The 19,358-nt window shown below is 37.7% G+C and overlaps 2 protein-coding genes across 8 annotated transcripts in view; one reads left to right on the forward strand and one right to left on the reverse strand.

The window, feature by feature from the left end:
• NADK2 (NAD kinase 2, mitochondrial) overlaps positions 1-2,846 on the forward strand; it is a 46,166-nt gene extending 43,320 nt beyond the window's left edge. For all 6 annotated transcript variants that reach the window (XM_027092729.1, XM_027092731.1, XM_027092734.1 and 3 more), the window contains one exon: positions 715-2,846. In XM_027092729.1, coding sequence (XP_026948530.1) covers positions 715-853 — 139 coding nt within the window. In that variant the 3' untranslated portion in view covers positions 854-2,846. The remainder of the gene's footprint in view (positions 1-714) is intronic.
• SKP2 (S-phase kinase associated protein 2) overlaps positions 1-19,358 on the reverse strand; it is a 50,319-nt gene that overhangs the window by 8,847 nt on the left and 22,114 nt on the right. Inside the window, exons 8-10 of one of the 2 annotated variants that reach the window (XM_027092737.1) lie at positions 17,077-17,128; positions 16,797-16,904; positions 9,128-11,034 (exon numbers count right to left, since the gene is read on the reverse strand). In XM_027092737.1, coding sequence (XP_026948538.1) covers positions 10,821-11,034; positions 16,797-16,904; positions 17,077-17,128 — 374 coding nt within the window. In that variant the 3' untranslated portion in view covers positions 9,128-10,820. Of the gene's footprint in view, positions 1-9,127; positions 11,035-16,796; positions 16,905-17,076; positions 17,129-19,358 lie in introns of those variants that run through there. The other variant, XM_027092738.1, reaches the window with a different exon arrangement.

Genomic DNA, 19,358 nt, shown 5'->3' on the forward strand with positions numbered 1-19,358 from the left:
AATGCAAGTGTTTTCAGACAGCAATGAAAATGAACACACGGCTGCTACAGGTAATAACATGGATGATTTCACAAACATGCTATTGAGCAGAAGCAGCCAGACATGGGCATACCCATTGTGTTCTTCCATTTATATAAAGTTCAAGAATAGACAAAACTATTACTACTATGGTGATTGAAATTAGGGTAGTGGATATGCTTGGGAAGGAGGGGCTGGGGGTAGAGACTGGGAGATGGGAGTAAGAGCAGTGAGGGAGCTTCTGGGGAGCTGGGTAACATTCAGTTCCTAATTTGGGTGTTGATTACGCAAGTGTGTTCATTGAGCTGTACCCTAATAATTTGTGCCTTTTCTGTATGTTGTACGTAAATAAAAATTTTACATGAAAACAGTTACATTCTTGCTCACTACTTAAAATACTTGTAATGGTAATAACTCAACATTCAAAAGCCTATGAATTCCATCTGAACTTGTTCACTGATAAATGTTTGGGTGAATGGAGCTCTCCTGAACATTGAAGTTTTGAGATTTTTTTGATGATGTACCCATGTATTCACATAGTCACTAATTCTCTCATATCAAAGAGCAACTTGATTTTTAAAATCAAGGCCAAATGATCTCTCTGCCAATTTAGATGACGATGAAGTGTTGTAAAGAACCTGTAATTTAGGGTTAAGAAAAGTGTTGCTATTTAATGAGATGTTTCTTTCTGCTTAGGGTTTGTGTTCGTTCTCGTTGTTGGGATGCCTGCATGGTTGTAGATGGAGGAACTTCCTTTGAGTTTAATGACGGAGCAATTGCTTCAATGTTGATCAATAAAGAAGATGAGCTTCGAACTGTGCTTCTAGAACAGTGAAGGATTTCCTCAGATGACAATTTTGATCACTGGAAAAAATAGTTTTACTGTGGAAACAGACTGCCAGTCATAAGGCTACATTTTTTGGTTATTGTTGAGACTGGTTGGCCTTGGGCTCAAAGGTGATCAAGAAAGTGAGATTTGTATTATTCTTCTGTTGGATTCTGATGGAAAAGATATTCACTGTGTAAGAAAATGGATGGACTAAATTGATTAGAATTCGTACCAGTGAAATTTCTATATTGCTTACAGTTGGTTTCCAGGAGTGCTGATATCTTTAAATTTAGAGAGGTAGGCTCCAATAAAAGATTAAATGTTTAAGGTTTGAAATTTAACTGTACAAGCTTTTTTTCCTTCCTTTTCCTCCTAATTTTGTGGAATTGGTCAGTCCAAACACATCTCATTTGATTAGTATTTTTTTATAGTACCTAAAATTCAAGATTTTTTAAAAGATTTGGTGATGGAGAATTTTGATAAATCCTGACATTGACCTAATTGAAGTAGGTAAATGTGTTTTTTATATGCTAAGAGTTTTCTAATTTCAGAACACAATGATATTGTTATGATTATTGATTTAAAAAATTCAAACAATCATTTTTGAAATTATTTAGATGTTTTCATTTAATTGACTGTCAGGTTAATTTTGACAATGCTGGGTGAAATATATATGGACAAAATCATGACACCGTTTCAAATGTATTAATTACCCAATAACTATTTTAGGTCTTAGGTAATTTTTTTTAATGATTTGAGTGTCTAATAAAGTTCTTCCTTATTTACAACTATCTAACATGGATTCAAAGACTAAAAGGATGAACTAATTAGACATATTCTATTAGGAGTTTGGTAAAACCTTAAAAAGATATTTTCATCTAGTGTAGGAGTATTGTCAGAAAGAAAATGGATTATTTAATAAATATGCAAAACACTTTCGTTTTGGAATTGCCTTACTTATTATCATGGTAGTTTTCACCTAACTCATATTCCAAGTTTTACACATTAGCTTTGGAGGATAAAATGTTATGGCTTTTCTTTTTTTCCCGTTATGACAGTTTCTTTACCTAATTCCTGATCTACTTATAAGTAATCCTAGAATTATCACAGAAAGTACCTCTTGCTGCATCATGAGACAATTGGTATTCTCACTCCAGTTATTCAAAGTTGTTTTTTTTTTTTTTTCACTTGCTGTTAAAAGCTTTTCTTCAATCACTGAAATATTTATTGAATACCCACTCAGTGCCATGTACTGTGTCAGGTGCTAGATATACATTGGTAAAGTAAACAGGCTCTATCTTATAGAACTTGAGTCTAGTGAGCTCAGAAGTAAATCCTGTGAAAGCTAGGATGTATTATAATCAAATCGAGTGCTCTTAGTTCTGGCAGCATTTATCATGTTCTTGTCAAAATTTTTATATAAATGTTACTATACAAAGATAATCTAGGTTTTGTTGTATATCCAGAACAAGAATCTGGTTTTTTTTTCCTTAGTTAAGAGTATCTGCATAGACACTAATAGCAAGGAGTTTACGTGATGCATACAATAAAAATTGGTGTTTTACCAGAGATGGATCTAATTTCTTGTTTGATTTAAAAATGATATACTTAAGATGCCACTTTAGAAAGAAGTGAAATTCCACACTATAGAAACTCCCTAACAGGTTTAAAATACCTTTTTGACAAATGCCAACTCCATCTTTAATATCAAGGAAATCCAATTGTCCAAAATGGTACCAGAGATCTGTTTAATATGTAACATATTAATAGGTAACCTGCTATGTAAAATTGTTCATAAGCCATATTTTAAAGGTTTTAAAAATACTTAATGTGCTTCCTTTGTGATATAACTTCTAACATTTATGCTCTGTGGTGGGGATTTATTTGTAAGAGATGATGAGAGGCAAAGGATGTTTGAATAGCAAAAATGTTTTTTATGAATGAGTTAACCTTTTCATGGCAACTACATGTGAATAAAATTAAACCATAGTTATCTTTTCTTTTTTAGTTCATTTCTTTAGCTCTTATGGGTCATTATTTGAAAACCAGATTTCCCAAAAATGTTATATTTCAAGAGTTTTTTCCCCACTGCTATGTATTACTCTGTGCGCTTTGGCTTCATTCACTGCTAATGTGACACAGTGCTTCCTGCTAAATGTAGACTTTTCAGACAATTTTGAGTTAATATTTTTGATGCTCCATATGTATTTATATTCGTGGCCCTAGTAAATCAAATCATATTACATGAACTGCTGAACTAGAAAGAGAAATTGTTTATTTCAAATGTAGTTTATTCTTGTTAACATTAAAAATAACCATGAAGGGGCTTCCCTGGTGGCACAGTGGTTGAGAGTCCGCCTGCCAATACAGGGGACACGGGTTCGTGCCCCGGTCCGGGAGGATCCCACGTGCCATGGAGCGGCTGGGCCCGTGAGCCATGGCTGCTGGGCCTGCGTGTCCGGAGCCTGTGCTCCACAACGGGAGAGGCCACAACAGTGAGAGGCCCGCGTACCGCAAAAAAAATAAATAAATAAAAATTAAAAAATAACCATGAAGGATTAGTGTACTGTAAGTCAATAAGAAGGCTTATGTAAGTTTTCTACATGAAGGAAGGTATAAAGAGTATTTTTTTTGTCATGGGCTTTATTTTATGATAAAATTTTTGGAAAATTATTGACTAACCAAGGAGCTAAAAGGAAAAAATAGAAAAGAATGTTTTAAGTGTTAATTTGAATATTTTATAGGATAGCAAAGGCATGGCTTATAAATAATTTTGTTCTCCCGTTTTAAAAAATCAAACATCAACAGTTAAAAAAATTTTTCAAAACTTGGGATCCTGAGAAGACTGTTGAAGAGATCTATCTGAACATTAAACAGCTTTTTATACCAGTAGATTGTGAGTTCACAGGGAGTAGGGATTATGAGTTCTGATTGGTACCTTCTCCCAATGAATACTTGAAAACTGGCATAGCTAGAGAAGAAATTGCCTATTATGATAATAAATAATGGTTTTACTGTGCTGAAACAACATTCTTAGGGAGTCTGTGTGTGTGTGTGTTGGGGGGTGATGTATGGGTAGTTGAAGTAAGTAGGACAGTATTTGAGAAACAGGTTTTTACAAACCGTTTTTTTTTTTAATTTTTATTTTTTTTAATTTTTAAAAAAAAATTATTTATTTTTGGCTGCGTTGGGTCTTCGTTGCTGTGCGCAGGCTGTCTCTAGTTGCGGTGCGCGGGCTTCTCATTGCGGTGGCTTCTCTTGTTGTGGAGCAAGGGCTCTAGGTGCGCAGGCTTCAGTAGTTGTGGCTCGCGGGCTTTAGAGCACAGGCTCAGTAGTTGTGGCGCACGGGCTTAGTTGCTCCACCGCATGTGGGATCTTCCCGGACCAGGGCTCGAACCTGTGTCCCCTGCATTGGCAGGCGGATTCTTAACTGCTGCGCCACCAGGGAAGCCCTCAAACCATTTTTTAAAATGTATCTCTCCCAACTGCAACTTTTTTCTTCCCTACACTTATTTTCTTTAAACGATTGAAGAGAGCTTGAATGATTTGTCAGGTTTTCACCATACTAGACTGGTTCTTCTTGGCTTTCACAAGAAAATAATCTATTTAAAATACCTTTGGTAATTAAGCTTTGTTACATAGCTATTTCCTCCTGCCTCAGATCTTTTCTTCAAAACATCTTTTTTTTAATGTCTTTTTTTAAAAATTTATTTTATTTTTGGCTGTATTGGGTCTCAGTTGCAGTGCATGGGCTTCTCATTGCGGTGGCTTCTCTCGTTGCGGAACATGGGCTCTAGGCGTGCGGGCTTCAGTAGTTGTGGCATGCGGACTCAGTAGTTGTGGCTTGCAGGCTCTAGAGCTTAGGCTTAGTAGTTGTGACACACGGGCTTAGTTGCTCCACGGCATGTGGGATCTTCCTGGACCAGGGCTCGAACCTGTGTCCCCTGCATTGGCAGGTGGATTCTTAACCACTGTGCCACCAGGGAAGTCCAAAATATTATTTCTTGATGAAATGATTCTTCACAAAATCATTCTATTAGGTTGGCCAAAAAGTGCCTTCGGTTTTTAAGTAAAAATAAAAGACACATTTTTCATTTTCACCAAGAACTTTATTGAACAAGGTATTCATCCTTTTGTTCCACTACCTTCTGCCATTTTCAGGCAACTTCATAATTCCATCTTCCGAAAACTTCTTATCTTTTTGAGCAAAGAACTGTTCCAGGTGCCTTTTACAGTCTTCCAGGAATGGAAATTTTTTCCATTAAGAGAATTTTGTAAAGACTGAAATAAATGGAAATCCACAGGTGCAATGTCTGATGAATACAGCAGGTGAATCAGAACTTCCCAGCCAAGCTGTAACAGTTTCTGCCTGGTCATCAAAGAGACATGCAGTCTTGTGTTATTCTGATGGAAGATTATGCATTTTCTTTTGACTAATTCTGGATGCTTTTCGAGTGCCGCTTTCAGTTGGTCTAATTGGGAGCAGTACTTGTTGGAATTAATCATTTGGTTTGCCGGAAGGAGCTCATCATAGAGGACTCCCTTCCAATCCCACCATTTACACATCACCTTTGGATGAAGACCAGCCTTTGGTGTGGTTGCCGGTGGTTCGTTTCCCCCACGATCTCTTCCGTTCCATATTATGGTACAGTATCCACTTTTCATCACCTGTCACAATTTGTTTTAAAAACGGAATGTTTTCATTACATTTCTGTAGAGAACTGCATGCGGAAATAGGGTCTAGAAGGGTTTTTTTCACTTATGTGGAACCCAAACGTCAAAGCAATGAACATAAGCTGGTGCAAATGATTTTCAACACTTGATTTGGATATTTTGAGTATGTCAGCTATCTCTCGCGTCGTATAACATTCATTGTTTTCCATTAATGTCTCGATTTGATTGCTGTCACCTTCAACTGGTCTTGGTCTACCCGACCATGGAGCGTCATCCAGTGAGAAATCTCCAGCATGAAACTTCGCAAAACACTTTTGACACATTCGATCAGTCACAGCACCTTCTCCATACACTGTGCAAATGTTTTTTTGCGTTTCAGTTGCGTTTTTACCTTTCTTGAAATAATAAAGCCTAATATGTCGAAAATACTGCTTTTTTTCTTCCATCTTTCTTTTTTGTGTGTGTGGTTTGAAGGGACTTTTATTTATTTATTTTATTTTTATTTACATCTTTATTAGAGTATAATTGCTTTACAGTGGTGTTAATTTCTGCTTTATAACAATTCTTCCATCTTCAATATAAAAATGGCTACACAAAACTTCACCAATTTTGATGTCTTTTTTTAAATGCACGGTAATATAACAGCTTGCATACAATCTAACAAAATTGTTTCAAATGATGTTAAAGACAACTAAGTGCTACTAGAGCCATCTTATGGAAAAAACCAAACAAACCTTTTGGCCAGCCCAATATTAATCTTTTAAGTATTTCCACTAGTCTTTTAAATGGGTTGTGGATTATCCACTTTACATGAGTAAATAGTTTTGAGTAAAAATGCATTTTAAAAGCCAATGTAATATACACCAGTATGTATAAAATAGATAACCAATAAGAACCTGCTGTATAAAAAATAAAATTTTTTAAAAAGCCAATGTAAATGACTATGGCCAATTTTTGTTTAAAAGACAATATAAATGCATGGTAATGGTTGGGATGTGATACATTCCAGTGTGCCTATTCATTTAAAAATGGATGGCTATGGAAAAAGCCTGCCTTACTGTCTCATCAATCACAGCCCCTGCCATCTGAAGACCTTAAAATATAGTGATCTTAATGCTCAAATGTGCATGGTAGATATTTTGATATTTGGCTTAAGGAATACCAAAATATCAGCATTTTGATAGATTCACTAAAAATAAATAAATATTAAAACAAATCCATAAAATAAGTTTAGTATAGGCTTTAGGGCTTCAACCTGTATTGTAAGGAGCTAACCTCGTGGTGAAGAGAGCTTTTTGACTTCCTGGGACATTTGGCCAGGTGGGGATGGGAGAGAGAAGGTTGCCTTTTTGTTTATTCCAAGGTTAGGGTATCCAGTGGAAAGGTGTTTCTTTCTAGTTTTCCTGGACTACTTAGTGCCTTTCCTCATGCTCTGTACCTCCCCCGTCCTCTACATTGTACATCGTTAGTCCATGTTGGATTGTAATTGAGTTCACCATGATAGAAGGGACATAAGTCATGTTACCCAGAAATAAAAATTTTGCATTTGGCCAGACTTTACATAATATCTTGGGAACTTGCAGCTAGGGTATAGGAGAAAAATCAAGGGCCATAGGCAGATGTTAATATCATAAAAAGAATGACAGCCAGATGTTATGTGCCTCTTGAAGGAAGACTAATACTACCTATCAGGTATCTCCTTGCTAAAACAAAAAGCATCGATAGGCAAAGCCTCTAGATCAGGGTCTCTCAACACTGACACTTGAGGGTTTGGATCAGATAATCCTTTATTGTGGGGAGCTGTCCTAGATACTGTAGGATGGTTACCAGCATCCTTGGTATACAACTGCTAGATGCCAGTAGTGCCTCTCTACTTGTGACAACCAAAACTGTTTTCAGATGTTACCAGATGTCTCTCGGGTAGCAAAATCATTCTTGGTTAGGAGCTTTTTGCTGCTAGATCTAACTACCAGTTTATGGAAATGGGGGACAGTTTAACATGTTAAACATTATTCCAGGGATTGATCACATCTGCAAAATCCAGAATGTGGAACACTGGACAAACAACCTAGTTTCTTCAGTAAATAAATTGTAAGGATAATAAAGAAGGGGAACTCAAGATTAAGAGACTTAAGGAAATGTCAATGTCAACCAAATGCAATGTATGAACCATGTTTGGAGCCTGATCAAAACAAACCCGTGTAAGAAAACACTTCCAACAGCTGGGGAGCTTTCAACACCATCTTGATATTTAATTTTTCAGAATTAATTCAGGAGGATATCTTTTAGAGGTAGCTACTGAACTACTTATGAAGTCAGAGTTCTGGGTTTTGCATCAAAATAATCTGTGAGCCTGTGTGTGGTACGTGTGGGGTGGGGGAGATGACAGATGGATGAGATGATGGATAAAATGAGATTGGCCATGAGTTAATGACCTTTGAAAGTGGATAATGAGGTTCATCATCTTCTCTACCTTTTGCATTTGACATTTTTTATAATTAAAAACAAAAAAGGAAACATAGTGGGGCTTCCCTGGTGGCGCAGTGGTTGAGAGTCCGCCTGCCAATGCAGGGGATGCGGGTTCATGCCCCAGTCTGGGAAGATCCCATATGCCGCGGAGCGGCTGGGCCCGTGAGCCATGGCCGCTGAGCCTGCGCGTCCGGAGCCTGTGCTCCGCAACGGGAGAGGCCACAGCAGTGAGAGGCCCGCGTACCGCAAAAAATAAAAATAAAAATAAAAAGAAACAGTACTGATAATATCAAAAAAGAAGCAAAACTGGGTAATAATTAGGAAGAATCACCCTTCTACCATTTGAATGGACGAATTCAAAAGGAATTAATTCCTAGAAGATCTCTGGGTATAGGGGGAACTATTCAAATAGTTTCCTAATGAGAGTAAAATACACAGTATAAGCTGATCAAGTCTGTATTTAAAAAGTGCTACTACCTTTTATTGATAGTACTTATATTTATCACTTAAATCTCAAATGTTTTATAAACATGTTAATACTTTGAGAGGCACTTTAACCATAAAAAGCCTGTATATTCAGCCCCTTGTCAAAGAATTTTAAACATTTTAATTTGACAACACATGAAGTAGATGGGGCAGAAAGGGACCATGTTAAGGCTTATTTTTTCATTTTTTTTAAAAAACAGAACTTTTTTGGTTTTCTTTTTAGTTTTTTGGCTGTGTTGGGCCTTCTTTGCTGTGCGCGGGCTTTCTCTAGTTGTGGTGAGAGGGGGCTACTCTTCGTTGCGGTGTGTGGGCTTCTCGTCGCAGTGGCTTCTCCTGTTGCGGAGCATGGGCTCTAGGTGCGCGGGCTCAGTAATTGCGGCTCGCGGGCTCTAGAGCACAGGCTCAGTAGTTGTGGCACACGGGCTTAGTTGCTCCGTGGCACGTGGGATCTTCCCGGACCAGGACTCGAACCTGTGTACCCTGCATTGGCAGGCAGATTCTTAACCACTGTGCCACCAGGGAAACCCTACGGCTTGTTTTAAAGTGCCTTATTCAGAGGGCTGAGACAAATCCCACACCATACCAAATGTTCATTTTAACCAGAGTACTTAAGAAAGAGAAAGAAAAAAGGAAAACAACTTAGCTGAAGTATTCATTTTTATAAAAATGTGTTTTATTTTAAAACAAGTCTATAAAAGTAGAAATCCCATACAAAAATACAGATTACTCTGACATGTTAGCAAAGTAGCTTACGGCTGGACTTAAGTTTGGAAGTACTGTATGTTTGAGGGCATCCGGAAATCAGAGGCCAACCGGATCCTACCTCCAGCCCTTGTCACTAATCTGTAAACAATAATTTCAAGTAGTATTTAGCACTTTTTAACTACTATGGAATTGAAACCTAATCATTTCCCGTATAACACTACTTTAAAATGTTCTTCCTTAGGTCTGAGCAGATAAGGGCACTTCATACCATTGTTTCTAACATTTGAAAAATCCGATTTAGAAAAAGCAATGTTAATAGAAATGATGAGTTTGGGCTTTTTGTTCCATTTTGAACATACGGGGAGATCATCGATTTAAATAAGAAATTAGTGTTTTTTAGAGTAGAATTTAATCCTTTTGCTTCCACGTATCATTAAAAAAAAATCACTGATGCCATCAAAAGGTTCAACACCTGAGCCTTAACTTTTATGCAGGTGCCAGCTGTGCTAACTGCTCTGAAACTGCGTGGAACATACACGTGATTCTGCTGTGTATTTCTGATTGAAAGGAACATGCGGTTCTTCTTAGGGAACTCTAGGTCCAGTAACCTTATAAAATGGGTTGTTTCAATCATTGTGGAAGGCCATTTAAAAAAAAAAGGATAATTTAAAATACTTGATTCCAGAGTAATATAAAAATAACTTCAAGAACCTCAGTGATAAAGGAAAACAACAGGTAACCTCAGTTCAGCATTCCAACCATTTTAAGAATTAGAGACTGACTGGTTCCTACCACCTTTCTAAAACAAAGCAAGTCACTTTAAAAGCTAAAGAACCTATGTTAACATAATTTGATCATAAAGTCAGAAGTCCACAATTAAATTTCCTCAGCTAATTTAGAATGCTGGGAACACAGTACATAAAGGAGACTTCATTAATGTGCATTAGAGGATCCCCCAGGTTAACCTGTCATAGAAAATTGCCTCTTGAGCCTGTAAATTCTAACCAATTCTATACCTCTGGTTGGCCGGTTGTTTTTTTATTTAGGTTTTAAGGTGAATGACCCGGGGCTATTTGTTTCCATATACCTAATTGCAAATCTAAAGGCAAAGTTGAAATGTGTATTTTTCTTTCTATCCTCTGCAGACTGCTGCAAATCTATGATTCTCATTCTGCTCAGCTTACAATACAAATAGCTTATTATTTTTTGCAACCTACGTCTTATAAAGCAGTACTGAGAAATTAAATAGAAGAAAGTTCAGTTGCCATATAGGCTATGAAAATGATTTGCTGGTGGTGATTTTTAAGCTTGATTCTAAATAGATTTAATAAAAAGGGCACTTGGAAGAGGTGGCTCAAATTTTGCTCTTTAAGGTATCTTGAAATTATAGGCTCACTCTCCTAAAATTTCAAAAGGCATACAGCTTAGGCTCTTAAGGATATAGCAGTGATAAAAGCTTTCCTAGTCATTTTTCAAAAGCAACACTTCATAGTTGTCTCTCCAACGGTTCTCTAATATACTTGTAGAAGGAAGGCAAGAGAAAACCAAGAATAAAAATAGCTGAGCTCTCCACAATTGGGCTTCCTGCCTACTTTCCCTGTTCAAAGAAAAGAGGAGACACCATCCTGCAATAGATACTTCATAGACAACTGGGCTTCTGCAGTGTCAGTCGGCATCTGATGCCCCATATCTCCTGGTTCTTTTTGTTGCCAGTGGTTGGCCTAGCGATGGTGGTGAAAGGGGAACAATTAATTTGTAGATGAGGAAGGGCTTCCTTTAATAGTTGAAGGGTACTGTCTGGCACGATTCCAAAGACTTGTAGTGTTTTTAGTGTGGGAATTTCTCCGAGTTCACTGGAAAGGAAGAGAGAGACTTTCAGAGTAGCAGTATCTATGGTAACTGTTCCCCTAGAGTAACATGACCCACTTTTTACAATTTGTATTATATTTTATAAAATGCAAACTAAAGACATAATTTGCAATCAGTGATTTGAGAAAATTGTAAAGGTAAATCAAACCACAAAGCACAGTCCATAGCTTAGGCAACACAGTGTAAGGAAACACACAAGTGCATTTTGTTGAATATCTAATAACTGGAAAACTCCAAGGTTTATTTAAAGTCCAACCATATTTTCTTCCTTTCTCCATTCTTGGTTTAGACTAAAAAGTGTCACTGTGTTGTGAGGAGAAGCCAGCAAGCTAGTGGTGGTAAAAGTAAATGTTTTACTGTGGCATCAGATGGAGTCACCAAAGGCTACATGCAACTTAAGGATATGGACTTGACCTTTATTTGAACTAGGCTCGCCCTCTCAACAGGAGATGTGAGCAGAGTCGATAACTTCTAAACAATGGTTAATACTCAACAAGTCCATTACATGTGATGAAACCTAACAGTGACTTCACGACGATATTTTAAGGTTATGTGTTGGGTGCAGGTAGAGACAATAGACATCTTACTTCTCTACATATTACCATTTTTTTTTTCTGTCACATGTATCGCAGTCCTCTTCCTAGGTATTTCACATTAATGAAACACATCTCTGTCAAGAGTGAAATTCTGTTCCACAAAAAAGGGAGCCTGTTTTCCCAAAGTAAATACTCTTTGGTAATGATTCTTTTTTTTTAACCCAGGTCTGTGTGCTTAGAAATTCATCTCTCTGATCTGTATGTGCTCCAGGTTGGGACACACAGTACAAAGTCTCAGGAAAGGGAATATTTAGTTTGGAGTTTCAACAAAATCCCACTGCAGATCGATGAGCACATCAATAACCTAGAATTAGAAGCATTCTTTATATTTTCATATTGCCAATAATTACTTAAAAAAAATAAACCTTCCTGATAATAATTGTCACCTTGCCTCCAATCTTTCTTCCTTTCAGCTTAGTGTATATACCAATGACCAAGGCATCTTCGTAAAGCCTAGCTCAGACTATGTCCTTCCCATGCTCAAAAATCTTTGATACCTCCCTCGTGTTTTGTTTTTTTTTTTTTGGTATGTGGGCCTCTCACTGTTGTGGCCTCTCCCATTGCGGAGCACAGGATCCGGACACGCGGGCTCAGCGGCCACGACTCACGGGCCCAGCTGCTCTGTGGCATGTGGGATCTTCCCAGACCGGGGCACGAACCTGTGTCCCCTGCATCGGCAGGCGGACTCTCAACCACTGCGCCACCAGGGAAGCCCCAGCTCCCTCATGTTTACAGAACTCCAAACACTCTGTTGGCCTTAGGCCCTTCATTACTAAACCTGCTCTCCTACTCTTCCCACTCCCCTCTAAGCGTATTTATTCTACATTCAAGAAAGTGTTTTAAACCCCATAGGTGTTTACATACATTAGCTGAAAACAAGAGGAAGGGTAATTTAGAAAATAAAAGTACTATCCAAGTAAACTAAATACGCTTGGTGTTCCTAAGGGGGCGCTAAGATCCAGAGGTCACAACAGACTGAAAAGAAAGTCAGCAAGAACAAACTGTTGTTGTTTGTAAAGTAAGCTAATCTCTGGAACAGAAACAGGAGTGCATGGGTGGCACAGTGGTGGCACAGTAGTTAGGAATCCGCCTGCCAAGGCAGGGGATGCAGGTTCAAGCCCTGGTCAGGGAAGATCCCACATGCCGCGGAGCAAGTAAGCCGGTGCACCACAACTACTGAGCCTGTGCTCTAGAGCCCATGAGCCACAACTCCTGAGCCCGTGAGCCACAACTACTGAGGTCTGTGCGCCTAGAGCCCGTGCTCTGCAACAAGAGAAGCCACCGCAATGAGAAGCCCGTGCACCACAACGAAGAGTAGCCCCCGCTTGCCGCAACTAGAGAAAACCCACATGCAGCAATGAAGACCCAATGCAGCCAAAAATAAAATAAATAAACTTATTTTGAAAAAAAAGAAACAAAAGAAACAGGAGTGTAAAGAAAGGTCAGTATACATAGGTGTTTATACTTATTATCACTGAAGATGATAGCAATCCTGTCCCAAACTTAAATCTCTCTTATGTGAAATCTGAGTATGAGAACTTCGTCATAGTCACGAGAATTCGGTTTCTGCGATCTCCAGATTAGCCAAATTGTAAGACATTCTGCAGTGGATAGTATTTAAAAGAAGAAACTACAGGTGGGAGTGACGAGGAATGGCAGATGATAGAAGAGGAAGTTCTTGCAACAGCACTTCAAAAGAGCTTAGTGAGGAAGGAAATTACACCAGACACTTAGAAGACACTCAGGTGTTTCCATGTGAGTAAGAAGTGAGCGGTGTAAGATGGGATGGTGGACGAATGATCATTCCCAAGTCGAAAAACCAGAAAGTCTCTAAAATTTTAAGGAGAACAAAAAAACGAAAAACAACACCAACAACAAGCCTCTTGTATGTGTATCATCTACAACACAGCAGAACACATATGCAAGCATCTCTTTGAAACTACAAGAGACTAAAAAGCCAACGAAGGGAGAGTAAATAGGTATGAATAGTTTAAGAGCCATGATTTCTAACTTAAGCAGTATAAAATGACACTGATGTCTTAAAGTGTCTTTAGTTAGTAAACAAAAGGTATTTATAAACCTTTCACAGGTTCACTGCTTACCTCATCTACATAATCCCATTTTCCTTATAAAATCTGAAATTCCTCAACTACAAATTATCCTACAGGAGTTATTATTTAGTCTCTCCTAATCTCAGATCACTTTACTATCTCCAGCTTAGATTTCTTACTTGAATGAGAAATACAGAATAATTAGAAGGACTTTTGGATATAAGGAAATCAGATCAATTAAGGAGTAAGGGAATAAATACAATGAGGGTATATGTCCTGCAGACAAAAAAACCTACATTTTCCCAAGTATTTTAAAGCGTTATCATTACAGAAGAAACACATTCAAATTTTATTTTCCCACTTCTGAGATTAGAAATGAAAATTCTTTAGCACAAATGACTTTCTGGAAATTATTGTTGAGGATCCTAGAATTCTTACTATGCATTTCACGGACATCAGCCGCCAGAATGACTGAAATTGGAGGGCAAGACATTTTACCTGGAGAAACTTTTAAGGATAGGGTACTAGCAAACTCATCTTAATGGATTCACAAGGTAAACCAGTACACTAGAAACATACTCTTTTACCTTAAAGTTCAAGGACAGCATCTTTCTTCTGTCTGTTCTCACTCTATTCTGGTGGTCTGGCTTGTCACTAAACTCCTGATGCCCCTGTTTCCCTTATTTCGAGACAATATCTAGACAAATCAGTTACAACAATGCTGTGAGGGTTCACACCTAGGTCTGTGGCTTCAGGCCCACGCTCTGAACCATCAATTCACACTGCTGCAGATATTACTATGAAAGTATTATCATCCCACTGGATAAAAATATGTGAAGGCTCACAGCCTCCCCTTAGCCTCTGCTCAAGAGAAAGCATTTGGGGATTCTCTGCTTAGCTTCTTTCTCTCTGGAGAGAAAGAACAAAAGTAAGACACGTGGATAGATTCTCTTCAGAAAAGCAACCAAAAAAGAATGATCACTGCACTCCAGGACGCTGCACAGGCAATGAAGCTGAAGCCTAGATGGCAAGGACAGGAAAGCATGGTTGACAGAGATGCCTTTTTGGGTGGACACTGCAGGCTCCTAGGAGTTCTGGATGCTAGAAAATTCAAGTGGCAGGAGATTTTAATAAGAGTTCCATGCATATGAATTGAGACCCCAACATCTGAGAGCCCTGAAACTAAATACTAGCATTCCTTTTAGGCAGTGCTTTCCCAAATGAGATACCCGCTCAGACCCTGAGCCCCAAGATTAATTACAGTGATTTATTAAAAAATGTAATTACCAGATTCCCTAATTCTACTAGTTAACTCTATGTAGCTGAAGTATCTGATTTATTCATTAATTCCTTTTTTTAAAAAAATTATTTTTTAAAAATTGAAGTATAGTTGATTTACAATGTTATATTGGTATAGAGCAAAGTGACTTAGTTATATATATGTATACATATATTCTTTTTCAGATTCTTTTCCATTATAGGTTATTACAAGATCTTGAATATAGTTCCCTGTGCTATATTCCAAGATACTGAATATAGGTCCTTGTTGTTTATCTATTTTATATATAGTGGTGTGTATCTGTTAATCCCCAACTCCTAATTTATCTCTCCCCACTGCTGCCCTTTCCCCTTTGATAACCATAAATTTGTTTTCAATGTCTGTGAGTCTATTTCTGTTCTGTAGATAAGTTCACTTGTATCTTTTTAGATTCCACATATAAGTGATATCACATGATATTTTCCTTTTTCTGTCTGATTTACTTTACTTGGTATGATAATCTTTAGGTCTATCCATGTTGCTGCAAATGGCATTATTTCATTTATTTTTACGGCTGAGTAATATTCCATTGTATATACATGGTGTATATATATATATATATCTCACATCTTCTTTATCCATTCATCTGTTGATGGACATTTAAGTTGCTTCCATGTCTTGGCTACTGTAAACAGTGCTGCTATATTCATTAGTTCTTGAAACTAACTTACAAGATGCAAACCAGTAATTTGAGGACTACATAAATTCTGTGCTCCAATTCACCACTTTTCTTTGGTAGGAACCAGAAGCTTGATCACCTTCATATGGATGGTGAGTTTAAATGAGGTCAGCGGCCTAATTCAGGGCATACTGGTTGGAATGCGAAAGAAGGGCACCAGGCCAAATCCAAGATACTGACTTCTTGAGGTTTTTAATAAAACTGCTATACAGTTATATTTGAACCAAGGAAGAATTTTCCAGCCCTTTGAAATATAGGAAAACTTCTTAAAACTACAGAGATGATGTTATTTCCAGGATGACTTGGATATAGCACTTCTTAAAAGGAAGATGGACCCAATTCTGTTTTTGTTGGCACTGCCTTGATTTTGTGGAAGTTGCTGAGCAGGTACAAAATTAATCCCTGTAACAGCTACCAGATTAGATACAGACTACTTTGCACGTGTCCAGGAGACCTGGAATGCAGACCCAGCTCTGCCAGTAACTCACTATTCAGCTTTGGGTAAGTTACTTTACTCTTCTGGATCTCAATCTCCCCCCTTTTCAAAGAGAGCATCAATCACTCTTACAATACTTACTACTTAAATTGTTTATTTTTTCCATTCCTTGACCATCCAGGACAGACGCCACTAGAAGATTACAGAATTTTTCCTCTAAGCTCAGATGAAGGTTTTTGGAATCAACTCTAGTAGACTTGAAAAGTTTCGGAAACACACATACACACGCACGCACGCACACACGCACACACACTGGGTCTGCCTACCCCGTCATATAATCTGAGCTTCCTGGGAGTAAAGGCTATCTTCTCCTGCTTTTGTAAGTTCTCCACAAGTAGTAGTACAGTATTCTAATATTTAAACTCGCTCATAGCTAAATAAATGTTTAGTAAACTACCTCAATCCACTCAACTTTACTAGACATTTTAAGCAAAAAATTTTGCCTTGGTTTTTCTATTTTGCTAGTCTTTCCTAAGCAGTGTGTGGTACACTAATTTGATGTTTAAGTAAGTTTTAAACATCTGCTGTTAATAATGGATTTTACCACCAAGGGACATCTCTTTTGGTCCCTGCCCTCTGCTTGCTTTAGAAAACAAAACTACTTACAGTAAAGTTTCAGGTATTATGTCATAGCACCGACTGAGTGATAGGTGTTGGAGGTAGTTGAGCTGGAAAAATTCCGGAAAGCAGTCACTTTTCAGCATGACACTATCGCTGTAACAGAAGGAAAAATTCAAAATCTAGCCATCAATACCAGATGGAGAAGACAGGAATAGTCTTATCGCTTAGTTCCTTCAATGCAACATATTAAGATACTTTCTTCATTCAGTGAGGAATCATGAATTTTCATTTTAAAAAAAATTTTTTGTCTTCAATAAAAACATACCTTAAGTCTAGGTGGACAAGACTGGGACATCTTCCAACTAAGGTAGAGACATCTAGAAAAAAAATGATGGTCACTATCAAATGAGGAATCAGACAAGGATCCCTGCTGTCAATACTTCATTTCACATTGTGCTGGAAATTCAGAATGGTGCAATTAGAGTCACTCACTATTGGAGACAAAAAACAAAATTATCATCTTGGCATATAAGACTTTCTACCTGGAAAATCCAAGAGAATCATCTGAAAAACTACTGGAAATATACAGTAAGAGGACTAACTGTGTAAAATGACTGGAAAACAAACTCCTTAGCTTGTCTATGTGCCAGCAATAGCTGGCTGGAAATAGGGAAAAACAAGTCCTATTCACAATAGCAAGAAGCAAAACCAAACAGCACAATATATATAAACAAACAACATATCATAAAGGTACCACTCAAAATCAGTGGGGGAGATCATGGATTATTAAAAAATAATATGGCTACCACAACTGGAAAAAATTTACTTCTCCAGCTCAAATAAAATATCCAAATAAATTCTACATGTTAAAAACTTCCAAATGCAAAAATGAATAATTATTCATTGCATCTTGGGATAGGTAAGGAGCTTCTAAACATAAAGGGAACACTGATAATTTACTACATAAATTTTTTTTAAATTTTTATTTATTTATTTTGGTTGTGCTGGGTCTTCATTGAGGCATGTGGGCTCCTCTAGTTGCGGCGTGCAGGCTCTACAGCACGCAGGCTCAGTAGTTGCAGTGCGCGGGCTTAGCTGCAGCGTGTGGGATCTTGGTTGCCTGACCAGGGATCGAACCTGGCCCCCTGCATTGGAAGCGCAGAGTCTTAACCACTGGACCACGAGGGAAGTCCCCTGCTACATACATTTTTAAAAACTCTACCATGTTAAAGCAAAACAGAACACAAGCAGAATTAAAGAGGTATCAGAAAACTGAGAATAAATGTTTCCAATAGAGTTAGTGGTCTTATTATATAAAGAGTATTAAAAAAAAATGGGCAAAGAACATAAACATACTTTCCAAAATATAGACATAATAAAAATGGAGCAAGAAATGCAAAATAAAATTATTGCTTTTCTGCCATCAAATGAAAAACAAATCCTATTATAATGCCCAGAATTGATGAACTATCATAAAGCAGGTCCCCCCATATACTAAAAGTGGATATTTAATTTTATGCAGCCTTTCAGAAGACCTGATTTTTTTTTTGAGTGAACTGATCTTTTTAAAAATAAAAGTGTTCAGGGTATTACACATTTAGCTCTTTGGCTCAGTAATTCCACTTTTAGAAAAATAATTAGAGATATGCATTAAGATATTCATTGTAGTGACAGTTACAAAAGCCCCTCCCCTGATTACTTTAATAGGTTAACCTTCATCCAATCTATGGAGCACAATGCTAATAGCAGCTATTAAAAAGCTTTTTAATAACATTTTGTGACATGAAAAAATACTCAGGATATGTTGTATAGTGAAAACAAAACAAAATATATAAAATGCATTATAATCTCAATTTAGTTAAAACACACAAACTCATATTTACACACAAACACACACAGTAAGAAAGGGGGTTGGGGGTTGGAAGGCTGGAAGAAAATAATCCAAATGTTAACTACAGTCACCAATGATGGTAGGATCAGAGATAACTTTTCAGAATTTGGAAGAAAGTCACATGCAGTACTTTGTAATCAGAAAATGCATCAGTGTTATTTACTTTGAAAAATAGACAAATTTTATTGATGTTTGAGGGTTTTTTTTTTCCCTTCTCACAGCTACATCTTCAGTCCTATCCCCTCCCCTGAATCCTAGACTTGCATTTTCAACACAGCCAACACGCCCACTGGGCTATGTGATAAGCATCTCAAATTTATGCCTAAAACCAAACGCTTGATTTCTCCTCTCAATCTGCTCCTTCCCTAAAGTCTTCCCCATCTTAGTAAGTGGGAACTTCACCAATCCAGTTGCTGTAGCCAAAACCCTGGGAATCGTACTTGACTGTTTCCTCATATCCCACATCCAATCTGTTACCAAATCCTGTTAGGTTGGCTTTCAAACTGTGTCTGAAATCGGATCACTTCTTACTTCCTCAAATGTTACCACCCTAGTCTCCAGCAGCCTTTTCCCAGCACAGCACCAGAAGGAGACTTCAAAGGTGAGTCAGATCATTTCACTCCTGCTCAAAACACCCCAATGGCTTCCCATCTTACTCAGGAAAAAAAATGGAAACAGAGCTTTTGCCCTGGCTTAGAGAGCATGCCCCAGCTATC

Source organism: Aethalodelphis obliquidens, unplaced genomic scaffold, assembly GCF_003676395.1.
Source record: "Aethalodelphis obliquidens isolate GAN/ISIS:26980383/991018 unplaced genomic scaffold, ASM367639v1 scaffold80, whole genome shotgun sequence".
Taxonomy (NCBI): domain Eukaryota; kingdom Metazoa; phylum Chordata; class Mammalia; order Artiodactyla; family Delphinidae; genus Aethalodelphis; species Aethalodelphis obliquidens.